The sequence below is a fragment of the Aplysia californica genome, unplaced genomic scaffold (genome assembly GCF_000002075.1).
Source record: "Aplysia californica isolate F4 #8 unplaced genomic scaffold, AplCal3.0 scaffold00381, whole genome shotgun sequence".
In the NCBI taxonomy this organism is placed as follows: Eukaryota; Metazoa; Mollusca; class Gastropoda; order Aplysiida; family Aplysiidae; genus Aplysia; species Aplysia californica.
Window position 1 is genome coordinate 707021 of NW_004797651.1, and position 18619 is coordinate 725639.

Below are 18619 nucleotides of genomic sequence, written 5' to 3' on the forward strand. Positions count from 1 at the left end.
AACTTCAAATGAAACCTCTTTCACGTCGTCATGGGTGTTTTGAACAAAAGTAAAATGTATGGAAAATGCAAAAACAGGGCCATCTCGAGTTCTGCTGAGCAAGACAAATGTATTATATTATAATCTTTACTCTTGTTCTGTATGAGATTTTCATATATATGAATGAGCCTGCTAATGGTCCTCTGATTATGTTCATGATTGAACGTAACAATGCTATACACTATGTAATGCAAGCCTCACCAGGACTACGCTTTTTAACACGACAATTACTGGTATAAGAGTAGCAAGCAAGACGTTTATCAAGGACTACTAAACAAATTTTAGACATTGGACAACTCCGCAAAGGGTCCATGGCATTGTAATATATAAGCAAAACTATACTTTACTGGTCCAGCATTAGACACACACAAATACATTATTGCAAAACATCATTCCCATACCTCTCCATCCACTCCCACCCCCTCTCTCTCTCTTCTTCTTCTTCTCTCTCTCTCTCTCTCTCTCTCTCTCTCTCTCTCTCTCTCTCTCTCTCTCTCTCTCTCTCTCTCCTGTGTTAGTCAGAGCAAATTAGTTCACGAAAACTCAATGATGAGGGCAATGTGCAGAAAGTTGAGCACACGATCACAAAGAGACTAGAAAACCAAGACACCAGGCAATGTACGTTGAAGAAACATGGACTCTCTTTAAAAACGTGATAACAGAAACACTGATAAAAGTATGTGGAAGGAAGAGAATTGGGAGAGGATCCATTAAAGGAACACCATGGTGGAATGAGAGCGTCAAAGAGGCCATCAAAGAAAAGAAGAAACTTTTTCAAAAATGGATAAAATCCAAGGATGAAAACGACTACACGCAATACAGACTAGCAAGAAGGAACTGCAAAAGAGTTGTTAGAGAGTCAAAAAATGATGCAAAATTGGGCAAAATATTATGGAGAACACCAAAGCGAACTGGGCCATAAATCACCACGTGACTTTTACAGAAGTGTAAAATCAATGCGGCTCAGAGAAGAACCGTACGACCAAACAGCAATAATCAATGACAAAACAGGAACATTATCGACAGCTCCAAAATCAAATCTAGATATATGGAAGGAATATTTCTCAGAACTTTTGAACCCCACTCAAAAGCAAACAAATAAAGAATTCCAACCAAGGCACCCAGAGGAAGAAGAACCAACCATCATACCATCAGAGGTCGGACAAGCAGTTAAAACCAGCCCAAAAAAACAGAAGCGCAGGAATAGATGAGCTCACCACAGAGACCAACCAAGCATGTTGTGAAACTGGAATAACTTGGCTCACAAAAATCTTCCAGAAAGCATGAAAAGAAAGAAAAGTTCCCGGCGACAGGCAAAAAGCGGTCATAGTACCAATCTGGAAGAAGAAAGGCTGTAAGAGAGACAGTGGAATGTACAGAGAGGCATTTCACTACCACGCCATGTGGACAAGATGTTCGCCAAGATATTGGAATGGCGAACAAGACAAAAAGTTGAACCATTTCTGAGTGAGGCCCAAATGGGATTTAGAAAGGGAAAAGGCCTACGACAAATGTGCGAAAGGGTAATAGAACACTACAGGGAACTAAACATCGACCAGGATAAAGCGGTCGACAGAGTGAAAAAAAACAAGCTGTAGAAAGAGCTCGAAAACTACACTGCAAGAGGCCAACTTCTAGATAACATCCATGCCATTTACAAGAATAGCATTAGCACAGTAAGAACATTAAGGGACTTACAGAACGGTTCGAGATAACATCCGGAGCAAAACAAGGTTGTGTCCTATCACCACTACTATTTATCATGGATAGAATTACAAAAGAGGCCAACACAGAACCAGACACCCTAAATGAATTACTCTTCGCTGATGACCAAAGCCTGGCACACAAAGATGAACGAAGTCTCCAACACGATACCACCAGATTAAATAAAGAATGTAACAACTACGACAGGAAGATCAAGAACAACAAAACAGAGACAATGAAAGTAAGCCCAAAGCCAGGACCACTCAGGATACAATATATCAACAACAACAGTCTCAGACAGGTCCAAGAATTTAAGTACCTCGGAAGTATATTCACAGAGGATGGGCGACTGAACAGAGAAATTGAAACATGAGTACAAAAAGCCAATAATGTTAGCTACCAGCTTTTCTCCACCACTGAAACATCCTAACATCCCCTTGACAACGAAACTCAAAATGATCAACACCATATTAATCCCAACATTCACCTATCAATGCCAAACATGGACCACGATCAAGACATTAGAGCAAAGAATTACAACATGTGAAATGTGATGTCTTAGAAAATAAGTAAACAAGACCAAGCAAGACAAAATTAGAAACTCAGTAATCAGAGAAATGGTGGGCACAAATAATGTCATGCACCACATCCAACACCAAAGAATCAAATGGTTCGGACATCTCATGCGATTACCAACACACCATCCAGCACAACGTGCCTACAAAAAAATATTCTACGGCAACAGGGCTAGAGGGCGACCGAGAAAGACCTGGATAGATGGAGTCAGGGAAACACTAACAACTCACGGCATCCCCCTGACCCAAGCTCTCCGGCTGGTGGCAGAGAGACGTCTCATTCTTCCCACGACACCCAAAAGGGTATAAGCGGCGGATAAAAGTAAAAGTAAAGTTAGCTTTGTAGGTTTGTCACTCTCTTGTGAACTGTTATTTCCAGTGTGCCTTGATAGTCGAAGCAGACTTTGTGCTGTTGAGGCTAGAGAGGTGAGCAGAGTAAGCCTGATTCCCCGTTTGGACTTCTCTGTTGCCACAGACAAACTAAAGCACCTTGTAAAGTGGACCTCACCACTGACAACTCTGGTGCCGACGTTGACGATGAACCTGAAGTTGTTGTTGCTGATGGTAGCGACAATAGGATAGGCATTGAAAGGGATGGTGATGAAGAGAAGGGAGGTGATGAGGATGATGATGTATGCACTTTGGTTTTTACAATTTACAGCTAGTGTAGATCTAGCCATTTGTATTTTGAACGTTCCTGATGAAGCCCGTTGAGGGCGAAACGTTGAAAATATCATTAAATATTTTGGAAATACTACCAGGTCTTAAACGTTTTACAATGCTGTACACTATGATGATGATGATAATGATGATGATGAGGCAGCTACACAACAGATGAAATGTGTGAGAATCAGTAGCGACGTTGAAAGGGATGGTGGCGGTGACGAAGAAAAGGGAGGTGATGAAGGTGGTGATGATGATGATGATGATGATGATAATGATGATGACGTAGAGGATGATGATGAGGCAGCTACACAACAGAAGAATGAAATGAGAGGAAGGTTGATGATTCTGCTTTAGGTGCAGATGCTGGTCACCCAGACATTGATGCTGGCGATTCTGTTGCCGACAGTAAAGCTGGTGAATGTGTTTCGTCAAACAACAACGCTTCGAGTTCTTGTGTCGTCACTGTAGACAACATCGACATCTTCAGTCTAGAAAATGAAGACTTCAACAGCACCGCTGAAGTTCTGCGCATCCTGCAAGAAGGTTCCAATGGCCTTTCTCGCATTCCACGAGGACCTAAGGATAACATAGCAGTGATTCTATGCAACTCATCGAATGTGGAGCGACGCAAGAAGGACAGCCGCAACCGATACGACAATGACTGTGGTGTGTGGGCAAATACAAGAAACAACAAGTGTCACTTCTTTGTATGTATGTAGTATAGGGTTTTACGGCGCTCGCAACTGCTAAGGTCATATGAGCGCGGTCACACTTCTTTGAACTGCCAAATGGCCTACTGTCAAAAGGGTTCTTGCATGAAGGCATGCTATGTAGGGAGGTGAGGATTTATGGCGGTTCTCTGACAAAAGTACCTTACGATCCACAACCAGGACCCGAAGATGATGTTACCTGTTTTTGTAAACTTTTTAAAATGAATTGACAGGTACGGTATTTGAAATGTCATGAATTTTAAAATGTCTCATTTGATTACATGCCATTATGTTTTCCTTACGGTTTATTCAACATTATCAGAATACAACTGATACCAGACAGTTAAAAAATAAACTTGACTCCACATCTTCAGTAAAATTATGTGCACATGTGAATTGTTTAGTTGGCCTTTAGTGTTTGATTTTTATGTGTTTGATTTCATAACCTACACGCCCATGTGGAGACTCTTCAAATAGTGAGAAGCCCCATCGTCTACTTCTTTACTTTCCCTCTGTTGTTTCTTTTTACTTGTTACTTTTTCTAAGCACTAAATGACCATTATTGTGTCGATGTGCTTCTCTTTACTCAAAAGAAAAATAAAGAAAAAAAACAAAATAATACTAGATCTACTAACAGAAAATAGACGTCGATAATAAACATCACTTTTCGGGGCATTCCCCTAACAGAAAATATACGTCGAAAGTAAATCACTCTTCGGGACAGTTTGGGGTAGTCTGGGGCAGGGCAGGGCAGAAAGTTTTTGTTTTGTTTGTTTTTTTCTTTGGTAAGTGTTTTACAGTGCTTGCAATGGCATAAGGTCATATGAGCACGCGGGACACACCTAATATTTTCAGTTGGTAGGATATTTTGAATTTAGCACGGGCGGCGGCCGAAGCCTACTCTTATAAATTTTAGACCACCAAGGGATCTTCAACGTGCGCAACTTGCACCCGGGCCCTCCGAGATTTTTTGCCTTTGTTCGAGAAGGCTAGGTGTAGATCTTTCCTACCAGAAGATCACGGGTGTGGCAGAAAGACAGCAGTAAGAAGGAGCCAAGGAGTAGAAGTAGAAAGGCTGCTGAAAGGGGAGCCCAGAGGGGGCAAAGGAGGTGAGGGGGTGGGGGAAGAAAGAGAAGACGAAAGCAGACGACAAAACATTGCTAGAGAGCAGGAAAGGAGGTGAAAGGAGACAATTTTAGTGGAGAAAATTTATCGGTCGCTACCCGGATTCGAACCCGGGACATTTGAATGAGAGGCCAACACCTTAGCCTCTAGGCCACAAGGGCCCCTGGGCACAAAGTGTCCCAACCCGATCTATAGTACACACAATACAGGATAGTTAGATGTCTAGAGAACGTCAAATGTATGCCATTGGCCGATATTTATAGCAACGACCATCTTGTTTGACCTATTTTTTAACTCTTTAACCATGTCTGGACGGTGACAGCGTCCGATAGTCGAGGTCCGTAACCATGGCGGGACGGTACCACCATCCGATGTTAAGTTATTATTGTATTATGGTATGGGCCAAATATAAATATGTACCAGCTATCAAGAAAAAACCTTTAGCTTGACCCGGAAGTCAAAGATATAAATTCTACGTCTGGGTAGTGCTATAATTGATCAGTTTGACACGAAACATGTGTTTTTAAAAACGTAATATGTCGGGTCGCATTTCCACAAACACGAGAGAATTACGCGGGAACGTGATTTTAAATTGCATGGTTAAAGAGTTAACATACATAATATAATGAGCATCATACACTTTAAGCTTTCTTTTTTCCTCCACATTTTTTTCCTTCAGATCAGACAGTGAGATAGTAGGTCTGGAACTTCTTTCATATCTTTTGTCAGAGCGAAGAACACTATTTTAAGACACAAACAAGATGGCTGTTACTATAATATCAGCCAATGGCGTACATTTGACGTTCTCTAATTATCCGCTTATAGCACATACAACTTTCTAAAAAATAGTGTTACAAAATAAATGAATAACACCCTCTCATGCGCTTTTTCGGTAGTTCCCACCACGCTTATTTGGCTCTAGATCAACTATAGTAGGCTATGTTTGATGCGCGTCGAGCTAGAGATTATCAAACCTAACGGCAAAGGGGGGGTTTAAATTCTCACCGGAGATTTTACCGGAAATGATCCTAGAGGGATCAGGGCTGAGGTTAGCGGGCATGACCCTTTGGGGGGGGTGTGTAAGGGCTGATGATGCTCCACAGCATCGTAATATGTTCGTCACTGTTCGTGTCCGAAAGTCACAGTTGTCACTTAGGTGCCAAATCCCAGAAATGTGGCTCTTTTGGATCGTGTCTGGCCCGGAGAATTTCATTTGGCTCTCTTTCTCTTTTTTGGCTCCAAACTCTAAATGTTCAAGAAGAAAGGCAAGGGAAAGAAGAGGCAAGAAAAAAAGAAAAAGAAGGAATAAGAAAAAAAAGTGAAAGTGAAGAAAAGAGCTTGTATTGCTTAATTATTAAACTAGATCTAGTTAACACGATTTAACGCCCTCACCCATTTGGTCTGAATAATTTACAACCCTTCTACCTTCGTGCAAGAGCCTTTATTGTCTCGTGCTTGTGTCTCGTTACGTGTGTACATGCTCTCTGTTCCTTGAACTTTAATTTATTGAGTGCAGGCAGAGAGTGAGAGGCCTGCCATCGCTAAGTGTGTAAACAACTAATGGTCCGGCCGGCGGTCAGTCCCACATCCCGCTCGGTAGCACCAGTAGTGAGCCTTTTTTTTTACTGGAGAGGCAAAAAATATTTTTACATTAAATTATTGTTCGTTCCCAACCACGTGCGGTAAGCCACCAAGGGCCTAGTTGATTTTATCGGCCTGCGAGATGTCAGGGGGGAGTCCTCGCCTCATGCCAACACCGGGGTGGAAGCTATTCTCGCCAGGGGAGGGGGGGTGCGAATAGTGAGTCATGAGTTATTCTCACCCGGGGTGAGGATAGCGAGACATGGTGGCCAACTGCAAAACAAAAAATTATGGTAAAATTCAGGGGGGGAGGGGGGCAGGCCCCCTGAAACCCCCCTCCATATTTTTATTAGGTCAGTGGGGGGAGGGCTGAAACCTCCCTACTCTTGGGGCCAAATCCAGCGAATAAAATAATAATTGGGGGGTGGGAACTACCAAAAAAGCGCCCCTCTCATACGTTGAGGAGTCATTACAAGTGGTTACGCCTCCAATAACCCTTCTAAACCCTGTTTCTGTAGTTGTACTGTTAACGAACTATCTAGGTTTTGCTTGTAAATTGCTAAGAAACACATAGATCTAGATCTAGATCTAGATAATCTAGATCTAGATCTAGATCTAGATAGATCTAGAATCTAGATCTTGAGACCTCTAATTTTTTTTTTTTTTTAAACTTCCGTCCTTACCATCACATGAGCATTTTGCAAGTCAATGGGCTTTGGCGAAATCAGTGGCGACAACAGATAAAGAACTATTATGAAAACTATAAAAATTGCTAGGGCAATCCAAAACCACATGTTCTTTGCTTTTATTTTAACACAATTTCGTGACAACGGGTAAAGGTTCCGAATAAAGGCCTAGAACCTAGGGATCTAGCAGATCTAAATCTAGATTGCTAAGCCAGCAGAGCAAGATTATAGCAGCAAATATTTTGGAAGGGGAAGTAAGTCTCACTAGCAGCCAGTAGGCCTAGGATAGTACATAACAAGATGGGCCCCTCAGCCAAAAAAGTGTCCGCAGGAAGTATGCTCTTTGCTTCAGATGGCGCTGCAGTCTGTTTTGAAGCTCTCTTTCGTTTTTCCAGTAAGAAGAATAGGAATAGCACCTCCTTGCGTGCGCAGATCGACTGCTGTTCATCAGCAGTTCGGGTACGTTCAGTGCGGAGTTTTAGTTTTTTTTAAATTTTAATGACCACTCGCCTTTCATTCTAGAGTCAAATTAAACAAGGAAAACCATCACCCTTTCCTCCGGAAGAGGTTTTTTGTCAGCGTAACCATTTTAAAAAAGCGTTCTTCCGAAATTTATCCCAAAACTTGCTAGTTTCATTTTGATTTTTTAAAACTCAAGTAGGGTAACTCTGTTCGCAAAGAGTGCGCTTTTGTGAAGAGGGCGCCACCAAATTTTGAGGACACTTTTTTAATTGGCTCAAAGAGAGAAGTGTAGAAGTACTAAGTGTAGAATTCTGTGCAGCCACTTGACCTCATGAAACTGCCGCGGTCTGGCACATCGACTCTCAACACGTGAAAAATGCACGAATCGCGACACATCATGTTGCAAAATCATTAGTAGCCATTTATCCGCCAAATAAACAACAATAGACGTCATTAAGAAAGCACCCTTTTAATATGTGATAAAAAGTGCAAACACACCTGAAAACTAAAAAAGCGAGTCAAAATTGGTACGACGGCTAAATTTCGATCTCTGGTTCGAAATTGTCACGTCTTCGCAATGGACCAGGAAAGAAAGAAACGGAACAGCGCAAGGGACATCACTGCAGTTTTAAATTTACAAAATTAAAAACAGTAGGTGAGAATTTGCCGAAACTAGACCAACTGCTGCGCTGGGGGCACTGCCGCGGTCTGGCACATCGACTCTAGATATCTAGATTTAGATTCTAGATCTAGATATCTAGATCTAGATTCTAGGTCTAGATTTCTAGATTTAGGTCTACAGTACAGTGGTTCGAACTTCGAACATTCATCAGTCATCAGATTAGATAAGGATTTCAGTGCGGTGAGTGAATCAAGGTAGATCTAGAATCTAGATCTATATTCAGATTCTTTCTAGATTCTAGGCCTAGATTCTAGATCTAGATCTAGAATCTAGATTCTAGTCTGAGGCTAAATGTATGTAGAATGTAGAATTCTAGGCTAATGATTATCACTAGATCTATCTAAATCTAGATTAGATTCCTTAGGCCTATTCTATATTTTGGAAGAGGCTAGCCAGTACGGCTAGACTGGTTGGCTAGCCGTACTTAATAAAGCTGGGCTAGCCGTACTTATTCTTAATATGATGGCTAGACTGACCTTTAAAAAAAAATAGACGTACTGAATTGTACATAGATCTAGATCTAGATCTAGATCTAGATCTATAAATTTTTAGTTTGCAGTACCTGAAGTATTTGTATTTGAGACGAAACCAGGTGCCTTAATACTTAATGACAGTGCATGTATTTTATTTTTAAACTTCCTGTTTTCTAATGAATGTTAATAGGGCCTGCCTAAGATAAGTACGGCTAGACTGGCAGTCTAGCCGTACTTAACTAGACTTCTTGGCTAGCCGTACTTACTTAAGTACGGGTAGACAGCCAGGCTAGCCGTACTTAAGGACAGCTAGACTGTCAGGCTAACTGTACTTAATATTTATGGCTGAATTGTAAATGAAATTTAAGGATGGCTAGCCACTTCGTTTTAGATCTAGATTTTTTAGTCTGTGTGTTCTTGTTTACACACACATAAATCTATATAAATATTCTTCTAGATTCTTTTAAAAAATGAATACCTGATTATTACCTATACTATTCAGTGAATAATTCACCAGGCGGTTCTATTTTTGTGGGGTAATCTCTTTGTCTATTGACTTGACTAGCCGAGAAAGATCAGCGCTCTTTGGAAATTGCCTTCTCATTCCATTGGCAGCCATTTGGAAACTGATACTGATAATAATTTGCCATGTAAATGTGAAGATGGCAAGCCCCCCTGAAACCTCCCTCTAACAGACATGCCGTTGTAGAACGTTACGATGCATCTTCCTGATTTTCTGCTAATTTTAGTCATGTGATGTCATCATTTCCTGGGATACCCACTGACTATTTTAAGAAGGCCGTGGAGGTACCGCATGGAAAGATGTGTTTTCAGTATTTAAATAAAACATTTCGGAATGCCTAGATTAACTAGAATCTAGTGCTTGGACTTGATGGAAGATCGGTTAGATCTAGAATCTAGGTCGTTAATGCTCAGAACAGTAAGAACGCATGCTTGAAATTGAAACACGATAAACGCAAAGACAATAAACCGCACTAATATTGCCGTAAAGACGCCGGAGGATTCTTGCAACTTTTTCTATTTTCAAATGCAACTTTCTCTGAGGACAATTATGTGTATGTGTCTGTATTTGAGTGTGTACGTCTATGTGTTTGAGGGGTGGGGGCTGTGTGTGTCTGTGAGAGAGAGAGAGAGAAGGGGAGAGAGAGAGAGAGCGAGGGGGGGGGGAGAGAAGGGGAGGAGGAGAGAAATGGTCGATTTTTTAAAATTTTCATCCATGTGAAGAGTTCTAGATGTTATATGAAGCGGTTTTAACTAATAAACCTCTGTGGACAAGACTCCGGACAGGATGACCTCTTTGTTGACGTCACAATGACCCCTAACCTTACTCGAGAACCATGGGCATGGTGCCGTGCTGTCCAGTTGAAATCGCTATGCCTATAAATTGTCCAGTCAGTGTTTAAGTTTTGTTTATCTAGGCCTGTCAGATTTGACGTGAAATGCATAACACAGTGGCTGACCTGCATAGAATCTACCTGACAATTCGATAACAAAGTTTGCTTAAGTTTATATATATGGCATCAAATCAGGTTACATGCGACCCACTTTTCTTATAAAACTTTAATACGCTGATTCCGAAAATAAAATCAGTTTTTACCTGCGACAAATCTAAATTTCAAAGGGATTCTGTGCCCCATCTCCTGTCTCCCAATTGTGACTTTTAAGGCATACGGCTAAATACATTTCTAAAGTGTTGTTTTTTTTGGTGCCAGCGACTAAAAAAAAAGGCGTTCCGTCAGCGAACGTCTAAAAAAAGGCGTTCTTGTTAAAACGCCTTGTGTAAGGCAAAGCTGACAAAACGCCTTTTTTCGTGATTATTTGTTTATTTCTTAAAGAAAATAAACAACATTTATGTTGTACATAGGGGATAACATTCTGATTAGGGTGCGAGTTCAAACGTTGATGTACTGTGCAAAGTAGTTGAGATATTGTAAGAAAACCGAAAATAGTTGATTTCTCGAAACTGCTCTGGACAAAAAAAAGGCGTTTTGTCAGCTGACGACAGTATTGTACATGCTCCCAAAAACACAAAAATGCAGAAAAGGCCTCAAAATATTGGTTTACACATAAAAGCCAATAATGCAAAACAAAGTAAACAAGAGTGGAACTGGCATAATAATATGTTTCCTGAATATATGTTCAAAGTCATTTTCTGTGCGTTGGGAGTGTGATTTCTAATGCATGAATGATAGGCTCATTTAGATGTGATAATGAAGAAACTTGTGTCTACAGTCACAACAGAAAGAGTTCCATGGCGAGTGATCACTGGTCAAGGATTTCAGAGCTGTGTGCATTTTGTGAAAAATGTATCCCCATACCCTGGATCACATGTCGAGGGGATGGGCTTGTCCCTCTGTAATCCCCGCACACAGTAAACAGACACATATTTTTGAACACGAATAAGAAAAAATAAGTGGTCTCTTGTTACGGATCAAATTGAAGTCCTGTTTCAATTCGATTAATTGATAAAAGTGCGTATCGCAATGCGTTGGCCACCCCTGCCCTATAGGACTATGCTATTTAATAAATACATTTGTCAGACCTGGAATCTTTAATGCCCGCACACAGTAAACAAGCACACATTTTTGAACACGTATAAGAAAAAATAAGTGTTGTCTTGTTACGGATCAAATCGAAGTCCTGTTACAACTCAATTAATTGATAAAAGCGTGTATCGCAAGGCATCGGCTAACCCAGCACTATTACGCTATTTTATAAATACATTCGTCAGATCTGGAATCTTTAATCTTTAATTTTTAATTGCCACACACAGTAAACAAACACACATTTTTGAACACGTATAAGAAAAAATAAGTGTTGTCTTGTTACGGATCAAATCGAAGTCCTGTCACAATTCAATTAATTGATAAAAGCGTGTTTCGCAAGGCATCGGCTAACCCAGCACTATTACACTATTTTATAAATACATTCGTCAGATCTGGAATCTTTAATTCCCGCACACAGTAAACAAGCACACATTTTTGAACACGTATAAGAAAAAATAAGTGTTGTCTTGTTACGGATCAAATCGAAGTCCTGTCACAATTCAATTAATTGATAAAAGCGTGTTTCGCAAGGCATCGGCTAACCCAGCACTATTACACTATTTTATAAATACATTCGTCAGATCTGGAATCTTTAATTCCCGCACACAGTAAACAAGCACACATTTTTGAACACGTATAAGAAAAAATAAGTGTTGTCTTGTTACGGATCAAATCGAAGTCCTGTTACAACTCAATTAATTGATAAAAGCGTGTATCGCAAGGCATCGGCTAACCCAGCACTATTACGCTATTTTATAAATACATTCGTCAGATCTGGAATCTTTAATCTTTAATTTTTAATTGCCACACACAGTAAACAAACACATATTCATGAACACGTATAAAAAAATAAGTGGTCTCTTAATGTTACGGATCAAATTGAAGTCTAGTTACAATTCAATAATTGATAATAGCGCGCATTGCAATGCATTGGCTAACTCAGCATTATACACTATTTAATAATACATTCGTCAGATTTGGAATCTTAAATTATAATCATAATTATATGAGCCCGCGCGTGGGAAGTGAAAGTGAAAGGAATTGAAAATGCTTTCAAAAACAATTATGAAAGTAACATAATTAAAGTTGGACTACATGTGCTTATAAAGGCCCAAAAAGGTGTATGGATGCGGAAATAAATGTTTCGGATTAAAATAATACGCTATACTACTGTAGCATGCGGTCAAAAATTTGATGCGCAACTTATCAAATATCGCTAGGCTACTGAACTATCGAACACCTAGATCTAGATTCTCCTACTTTTACACAATGACTTAGATCTATATCAATTCGTCTTAACCGATGAGTATTTTTTTCAAACATTTGCACACATCTATAGGTTCTATATTATTGTAGAAATTTCTTTAAAGAAAATTCTTTAATAAATACAAGCCCAATATAAAAAAAAAATCCCAGTCAATGGTTTCTACAGATTTTTAAAAAGTTTATAGCTGGAGCTAAATCTCTTTTAAAAGCAAGTCCGTCCTTTTTTCTACTTCTGCTGGCGACATAAAGTTAATTATTGAATGCATGTTTTGAGAACATGAATTAGATCTAGTGAAAAATTATGTTCAGTGTAAAAAAAAATTCTTGTAACAAGTTTTGGTACTAAAAAATTACGTAGGCCATATGCGTATGCAAAATGTGTGTGGGAAGCTAGAAGTGCTGTGAACAATCCCATCCGTGTTACGATTTTTTTCACAGTTCTGTAGATCTTATATTTATAAACTCTCTGTCTGCTGTTTCTGTTGTTGCATCCAAAAACACAACAATTTAAAACCTTAATTCCAATCTCTAGTTGCACAGTGAATTCTGTAACTCAAAATTACAAACTGGACAGTAAATGTTCCACTTTTCACTCGTTTGTAAAAGCCGATATTGCTTTAAAAGCTATAGGGTTACTTCCGAAAACGATAAATCGTGCCCTCAAGACGCCATTGTTTTCGGTCTTCAATTCCTCACAGGTCACGTGGTACAGTTCCCGTTCTATAAGTGTAGAATTCTGTGTTTCATCGCTAACTGCTTGGGGGGTGTGTGTGCGCGTGTTTGTGTGTGTGTGTGTATACAACATCATATTGTTTGGGGAGGAGGAGAGGAGGTACAGAATGGTACAGACTAAATCTATGGAACGAGAATTGCTGTGATTGTTGATTGTTTAATTAAAGATAACAAAAATTATCACACAAAAAAGAATACAAAGAAAAATGTTGGGGTTGAGTAGGTGGGTGAGAAGGAAGAAAAGAAAACTGAAAATCGACAAACCAAAACGAGGAAAATTATTTAATGATTTTAAGCAACAAGGTGTTCACCAATGGAACTCATGTAGTTTGCTGTGCAGTCATTTCATATCACTTCGATGGTTATAGTGTCGTAGTTAATCTAGCTCGTTGTCCCTGGTCGACATCATATTAATTACGGAATTACCTGGCAAATAATGAATAATGGCATCACGTGCCATGAGAGTAAATTTCTTTGTCCAACTTAAGAAGTGAATGTATTGTGGCTACACAATGCAGTCTTGCTTTACAATTTCTTTACGACTTAATATTGCGATCTTTATGTCTTGCAGATTCAAACTGTCCTTGTTCTCTTCTTAATGATATCAAACAACAACTAGTTGTTTCCCCATCATCTGGGTCCTTGAAATACGACGACTCATACTGTGCTAAGAGAGTCACATTACCTCTCTCAAGCGGGAGCGTTTTTGATTTATTAGTCTTGTCAGATTGTTACATTTCTTACATGAAAGTTTGATTCTGACCTCAATTCTCTGACCAAATTGTTGACATCATAATATTATGGATCTCTAGTCGTGCTGGGCGAATTGTAAGTTAGGGAAAGTTAAAAAATAAGCTCGCTTCCAAAGATGTACCATCAAAGAAATCTCATGGAGACCAAACCTTGATTCCGAATTAAACATAGTAAACCAAACTGTTGAGAACTTGTGCTTGAACAGCACATCTGATTTGGACATTGGCGACAGTGATGTATAAAAACTATTTAATATTTTGGCCTGCTTAAGGCGTTCCAACCCATGAGATGAAAGAAAACGCAGCGCGCTAGCAGGATTAAAGTTGGGATATGGGAGGAAAATTGGATGCGGTACATGGGAAAGGAGAGGTGAGAGATGGGAAACAGAAGGTGGGATTCGGAAGATGGGACTATAGTCATATATGTGTACAATAATGACTATAGCACCTGGTCAGCCTGAAAACCGACGCAGATAGAAAATGACAGAAACAATCATTCTTAGTATAATAACAAACACCTCTCTCTCACCCCCCCCCCCTCTTTCTCTCTCTCTCTCTCTCTCTCTCTCTCTCTCTCTCTCTCTCTCTCCCCCTGCCCGCAGACAAAATTGCGCACGTTCAATCAACTCTATAGCGCCGGAGCGTTTGTTTCTTATGCTCGTATCACGGTCCGTCACACGCAAGCTACAGGTAGCGCCCAATTCTCGCGCGGACGCAAGATAGGGCCATTGAAACATCTTGGTATACGCGATCTTTGTTATCATATATGATGTTTAGTAACTTGTAGCCGGCCACACTGACCTGACATGCTCTCTTATTGACTAATGAATGCAACTCTTTAGTTTCCAGCTTGCTACGGTTCAGATCTTGTCAAGTTGCCTTGCTCAGCTGATGTAATTTTTGTTGATATATTAATGTTAACAACCGTTTGCCAATGATGTTGCCTTTAGTCTATATAATTTTTTTAGACGTTAAAGACTATCGGTGACTATATATCGGGTAGAGACCGAAAAATGTGTTCTCTAAAATTATCTCCTTTCACATCTTTTCCTGTTCTCTAGCAATGTTCTGTCGTCTACTTTCGTCTCCTCTTTCTGCACCCACCCCCTCACCTCCTTTGCCCCTTCCTCTGGGCTCATGACTCTTTCTGCAGCCTTTCTACTGCTACTCCTTGGCTCCTTCTTACTGCTGTCTTTCAGCCACACCCCTAATCTTCTGGAAAGATCTACACCTAGCCTTCTCGGACAAGGGCGAAAAATCTCAGAGAGCCTGTGTGCAAGTTGCACACATTAAAGATCCCTTGTGGGTGGTTGGTGGGTGCTCTGGTGTGGTTTGCTTCTTCTTTCCTATGAATCATCTATCGTCCTTTTCTTCCCTTCTTCTTTTTTATGTTTGTTACTCTCTTGTAACACCTTTAATCTTCTGGCGCTCATATGACCTTATGCAGTTGCGAGTGCCGTAAAACCTCTACTAAAAAAAAAAGAAGCCTTGGTCTAAAATCGATAAAAGTAGGTTTCGGCCACCACCCAGGCAAAATTCAAAATTTCCTACCAACTGAAAATGTTTAATATGTCCCGGGCACTCAAATGACCTTATGCAGTTGCGAGCTCCCTAAAACACAAAACACTTACCAAAAAAAAACAACCAAATAGCTTTAATAGCCCACCAATTTTACTAGTTCTTGATGAAAATTTGACACTGGCTTTTTTGTTGAATAATATGTTTTGCAGCAAATATTTAACTACTTCACTGTTACTGTACCTTTTAATATATATGCGAATCATTGCATGACTAATCCAGATCTGACCATAAATTGATAATTTGCATTAAAAGCACATGATATCTTATAAATCTCATTTGTTGAGGTACGTAAGTTTTCATGTTTTGTCGCTTCTTCTTTAAGTGCCAGGTCTGAAACAGATGCGATCATGGTTTTCCACCCATTTCAACTGTGGCTTGTTAAGCAACTAAATTTTAAAAAAATCTTAGTCAATAAATGTACACACAGCGGCAATAGAAATGTTCCACTTTGTTATGATTTCTAGCTTTCTGTACCCTTACTCACGTGAGTAAGTGAGCAAAATTTCACTCTTCGCTCACCATGTACTCAACGATGATTCCTCACTGATTTTTTGATGAACCAGAATTTAACCATGATCGCATGACCCACATATGAAAATTAAAATGTTTTGTGAGGAAAGTAAGGTCTCGTTGAAATTTTGAAATCCATGTAAATTGTGTTCTGATCAGCACACATTAGTTCAGAACTGAAAAACAAATATGTTCCTGCTGGCTTAAATTTTGTGGTATTAAATTGCTTGCCAAGACTAATCACCTGAGGAGAGCACTATAGAGCTAAATTGGAATGCTCGAAGCTGGACTATCGGCGCATAGAGTGGCAGGGATGCTTCATTCAATTGCCCTCATCCTACCATCAATTAATCTGAGAGACAGGTTCCAAGTCACTGAGGTTACACTTCACAGACGCGGACCAGGCGTCACTATGCCCAAGAAAACAGACAAATACTGTTCTGGCATCTTTGAAAATCACTTTCTCACAACAACCAGCTCGGCATGTCAATTTCAATTGGACACTGGAAGAGTTCGCCCCCGAAAGGACTCTTCTGACCCGAAACCTTCTCTGTCGAACAAGTCTCTCCGGATTGCGTCGTAGTTCGCTCCTTGTATGAAGCAAGAAAGCTCTCAAGTAGTACAAGAGATGAAGAGATAGAGGCTGCACATACTACGAGTCCTCGAAACACACTGGATACAGTCTAGACAGAAGCAGCTCAGCTCGGGGGCAGAAAGTCGGGCAGCTGCATAACAAAGAAAGTTTTGGATTGGAACCCACAGGGCAAGAGATCAAGGGGAAGACCTCGTGGAACCTGGAGAAGAATCACAGAAATCGATGTACAGAAAAGTAGGAAGACATGGAATAACATCAAGAGGCTAGCCCAGGATAGAGAAAGGTGGAAGGTGTTTGCCCGTGGCCTATAGCCTGGTGCAGGGTGAGAAAGGCAATGATGATGATGATGACTGGAAGAGTTATCCTCATTGACAGAGCAATGTGACAGTGTTTAAACACGTTCAGACTTCGATCATGATGGCCAACGACAATTACGCTTGAACTGGGCAGATCATCACATTCTGCAAACTCTATTCTACTTTGGAGATGTCAAGGACTAGCAGACTGCTGCATGATACAGTGGAACTCGGATTCAGCGAAAATTCGGATTCGACAAAAAGAGATGGATTTCCCCTTTTTTTGAATTCATTAAAATCAATTTTTAAAAATAACCCAGATTCAACTAACACATGATGTATATATAAATGAGCAAGCACGGATTTAATGAAGTAGCTGCAGGGCGAACAGTCCCCGCTGACATGGCTTTGCTCATTTTCCCCCCTTAATGCCTATTCTTTGAAACCATCTATGGCACCTGTATCATGAACCATTATTCGCTGAGCCTATTGTTTATATCTTATGCTACCAACCAGCAGCCTTCTTTCATACCATCACACGCGTTGTCGGCTGCTGATCAATATTACGTTGAAATTTAGTTTGGACATAGATCTATGTTATGAATTGCGCGCTGGTCTGTGAAATCGAACGTTGCCATATATGCAAGGCTTTAGGTAGAGTTCAGTGTATTTTCCTGGAATTTTCCAGCAAAGAAACGAAAATGCCCTTCATTTGAAGCCAAACTGCTTTTGATTGAAGTGGAAGTTGAAAAGGGGCAAAAAAGCAAGCATTTCAGGGTAGCATATCAATTGTTACATGCCTTTTATACGTCTTGTTACTTCCTTTTACATTACTTGCTCTGTAATTATCTACGCAGAAACCCCATGTTTGCCTCGAGCACTAAGATTCAACAAAATTGGAGGTCAGGCACCAAGACTTCGTTGAATCCGAGTTCTATTGTATGAGATGGGATGATAGCAGTGTGATGATGGGGGACTGATTATATTCAGCCACAGAACTCAGCTGCACATTTTCAACACCTCGGTCAACTCCAAGTACCAGAATATGCTCTGGAAGTATGTGGTTCCCTTCTTTCAAACTTTTAGAGAGGTTTATATGCACACATTCCAGCAAAACAAAGCTTGCCTATACATTACCTGTGTATGCATGCTGTATGCAGTATCACTACTGCAGCAAATTGTGAATGTTTTGCCATATCACCAATAGTGCACCTATGGGCTCATTTGGGCTGAAGAATGAGCACCAGAAAAGGCATCAACACTCTATAACATTTGGGAGAAGTACATGTATTGGTTCAAGAGTGAAATGAACTTCCAGTACCACAACAGTCAGTATGAACGTTGACTCGATAAATGCCCAGAAGATGCCGAGCCTGCATCACTACAAAGGGCAGTTCATACCCTCTACTGAGGTGATATTGAAATCAAGGGGCACTCGTGACATTGATAGACCCAGTAAAGCTATCGACATGTCCCATGTATATGCAGGGTTCACTACCCTCTCAACCCTGGGTGAAAGTTCAAAGACATAAAAAAAACATGAAGAGGTAGGGTGGCAATTTTCAAAAACCTGAAAGCAGGGTGACTACAGACCCGGCTTCTCAATTTTCCGGGGGG

At 40.2% G+C, this 18619-nt stretch overlaps 2 protein-coding genes across 2 annotated transcripts in view; one reads left to right on the forward strand and one right to left on the reverse strand.

Moving 5' to 3' along the window:
* The window catches only part of LOC101846597 (3-ketodihydrosphingosine reductase), a 33981-nt gene extending 26567 nt beyond the window's left edge, over positions 1–7414 (reverse strand). Inside the window, exon 1 of the mRNA XM_005103598.3 lies at positions 7084–7414. Coding sequence (XP_005103655.1) covers positions 7084–7194 — 111 coding nt within the window. The 5' untranslated portion in view covers positions 7195–7414. The remainder of the gene's footprint in view (positions 1–7083) is intronic.
* A 417-nt stretch (positions 7415–7831) lies between these two features.
* LOC101846830 (deoxynucleoside triphosphate triphosphohydrolase SAMHD1) overlaps positions 7832–18619 on the forward strand; it is a gene marked incomplete at its 3' end in the record, with an annotated part of 39539 nt that continues 28751 nt past the window's right edge. Inside the window, 2 exon segments of the mRNA XM_035971124.1 lie at positions 7832–8410; positions 17860–18058.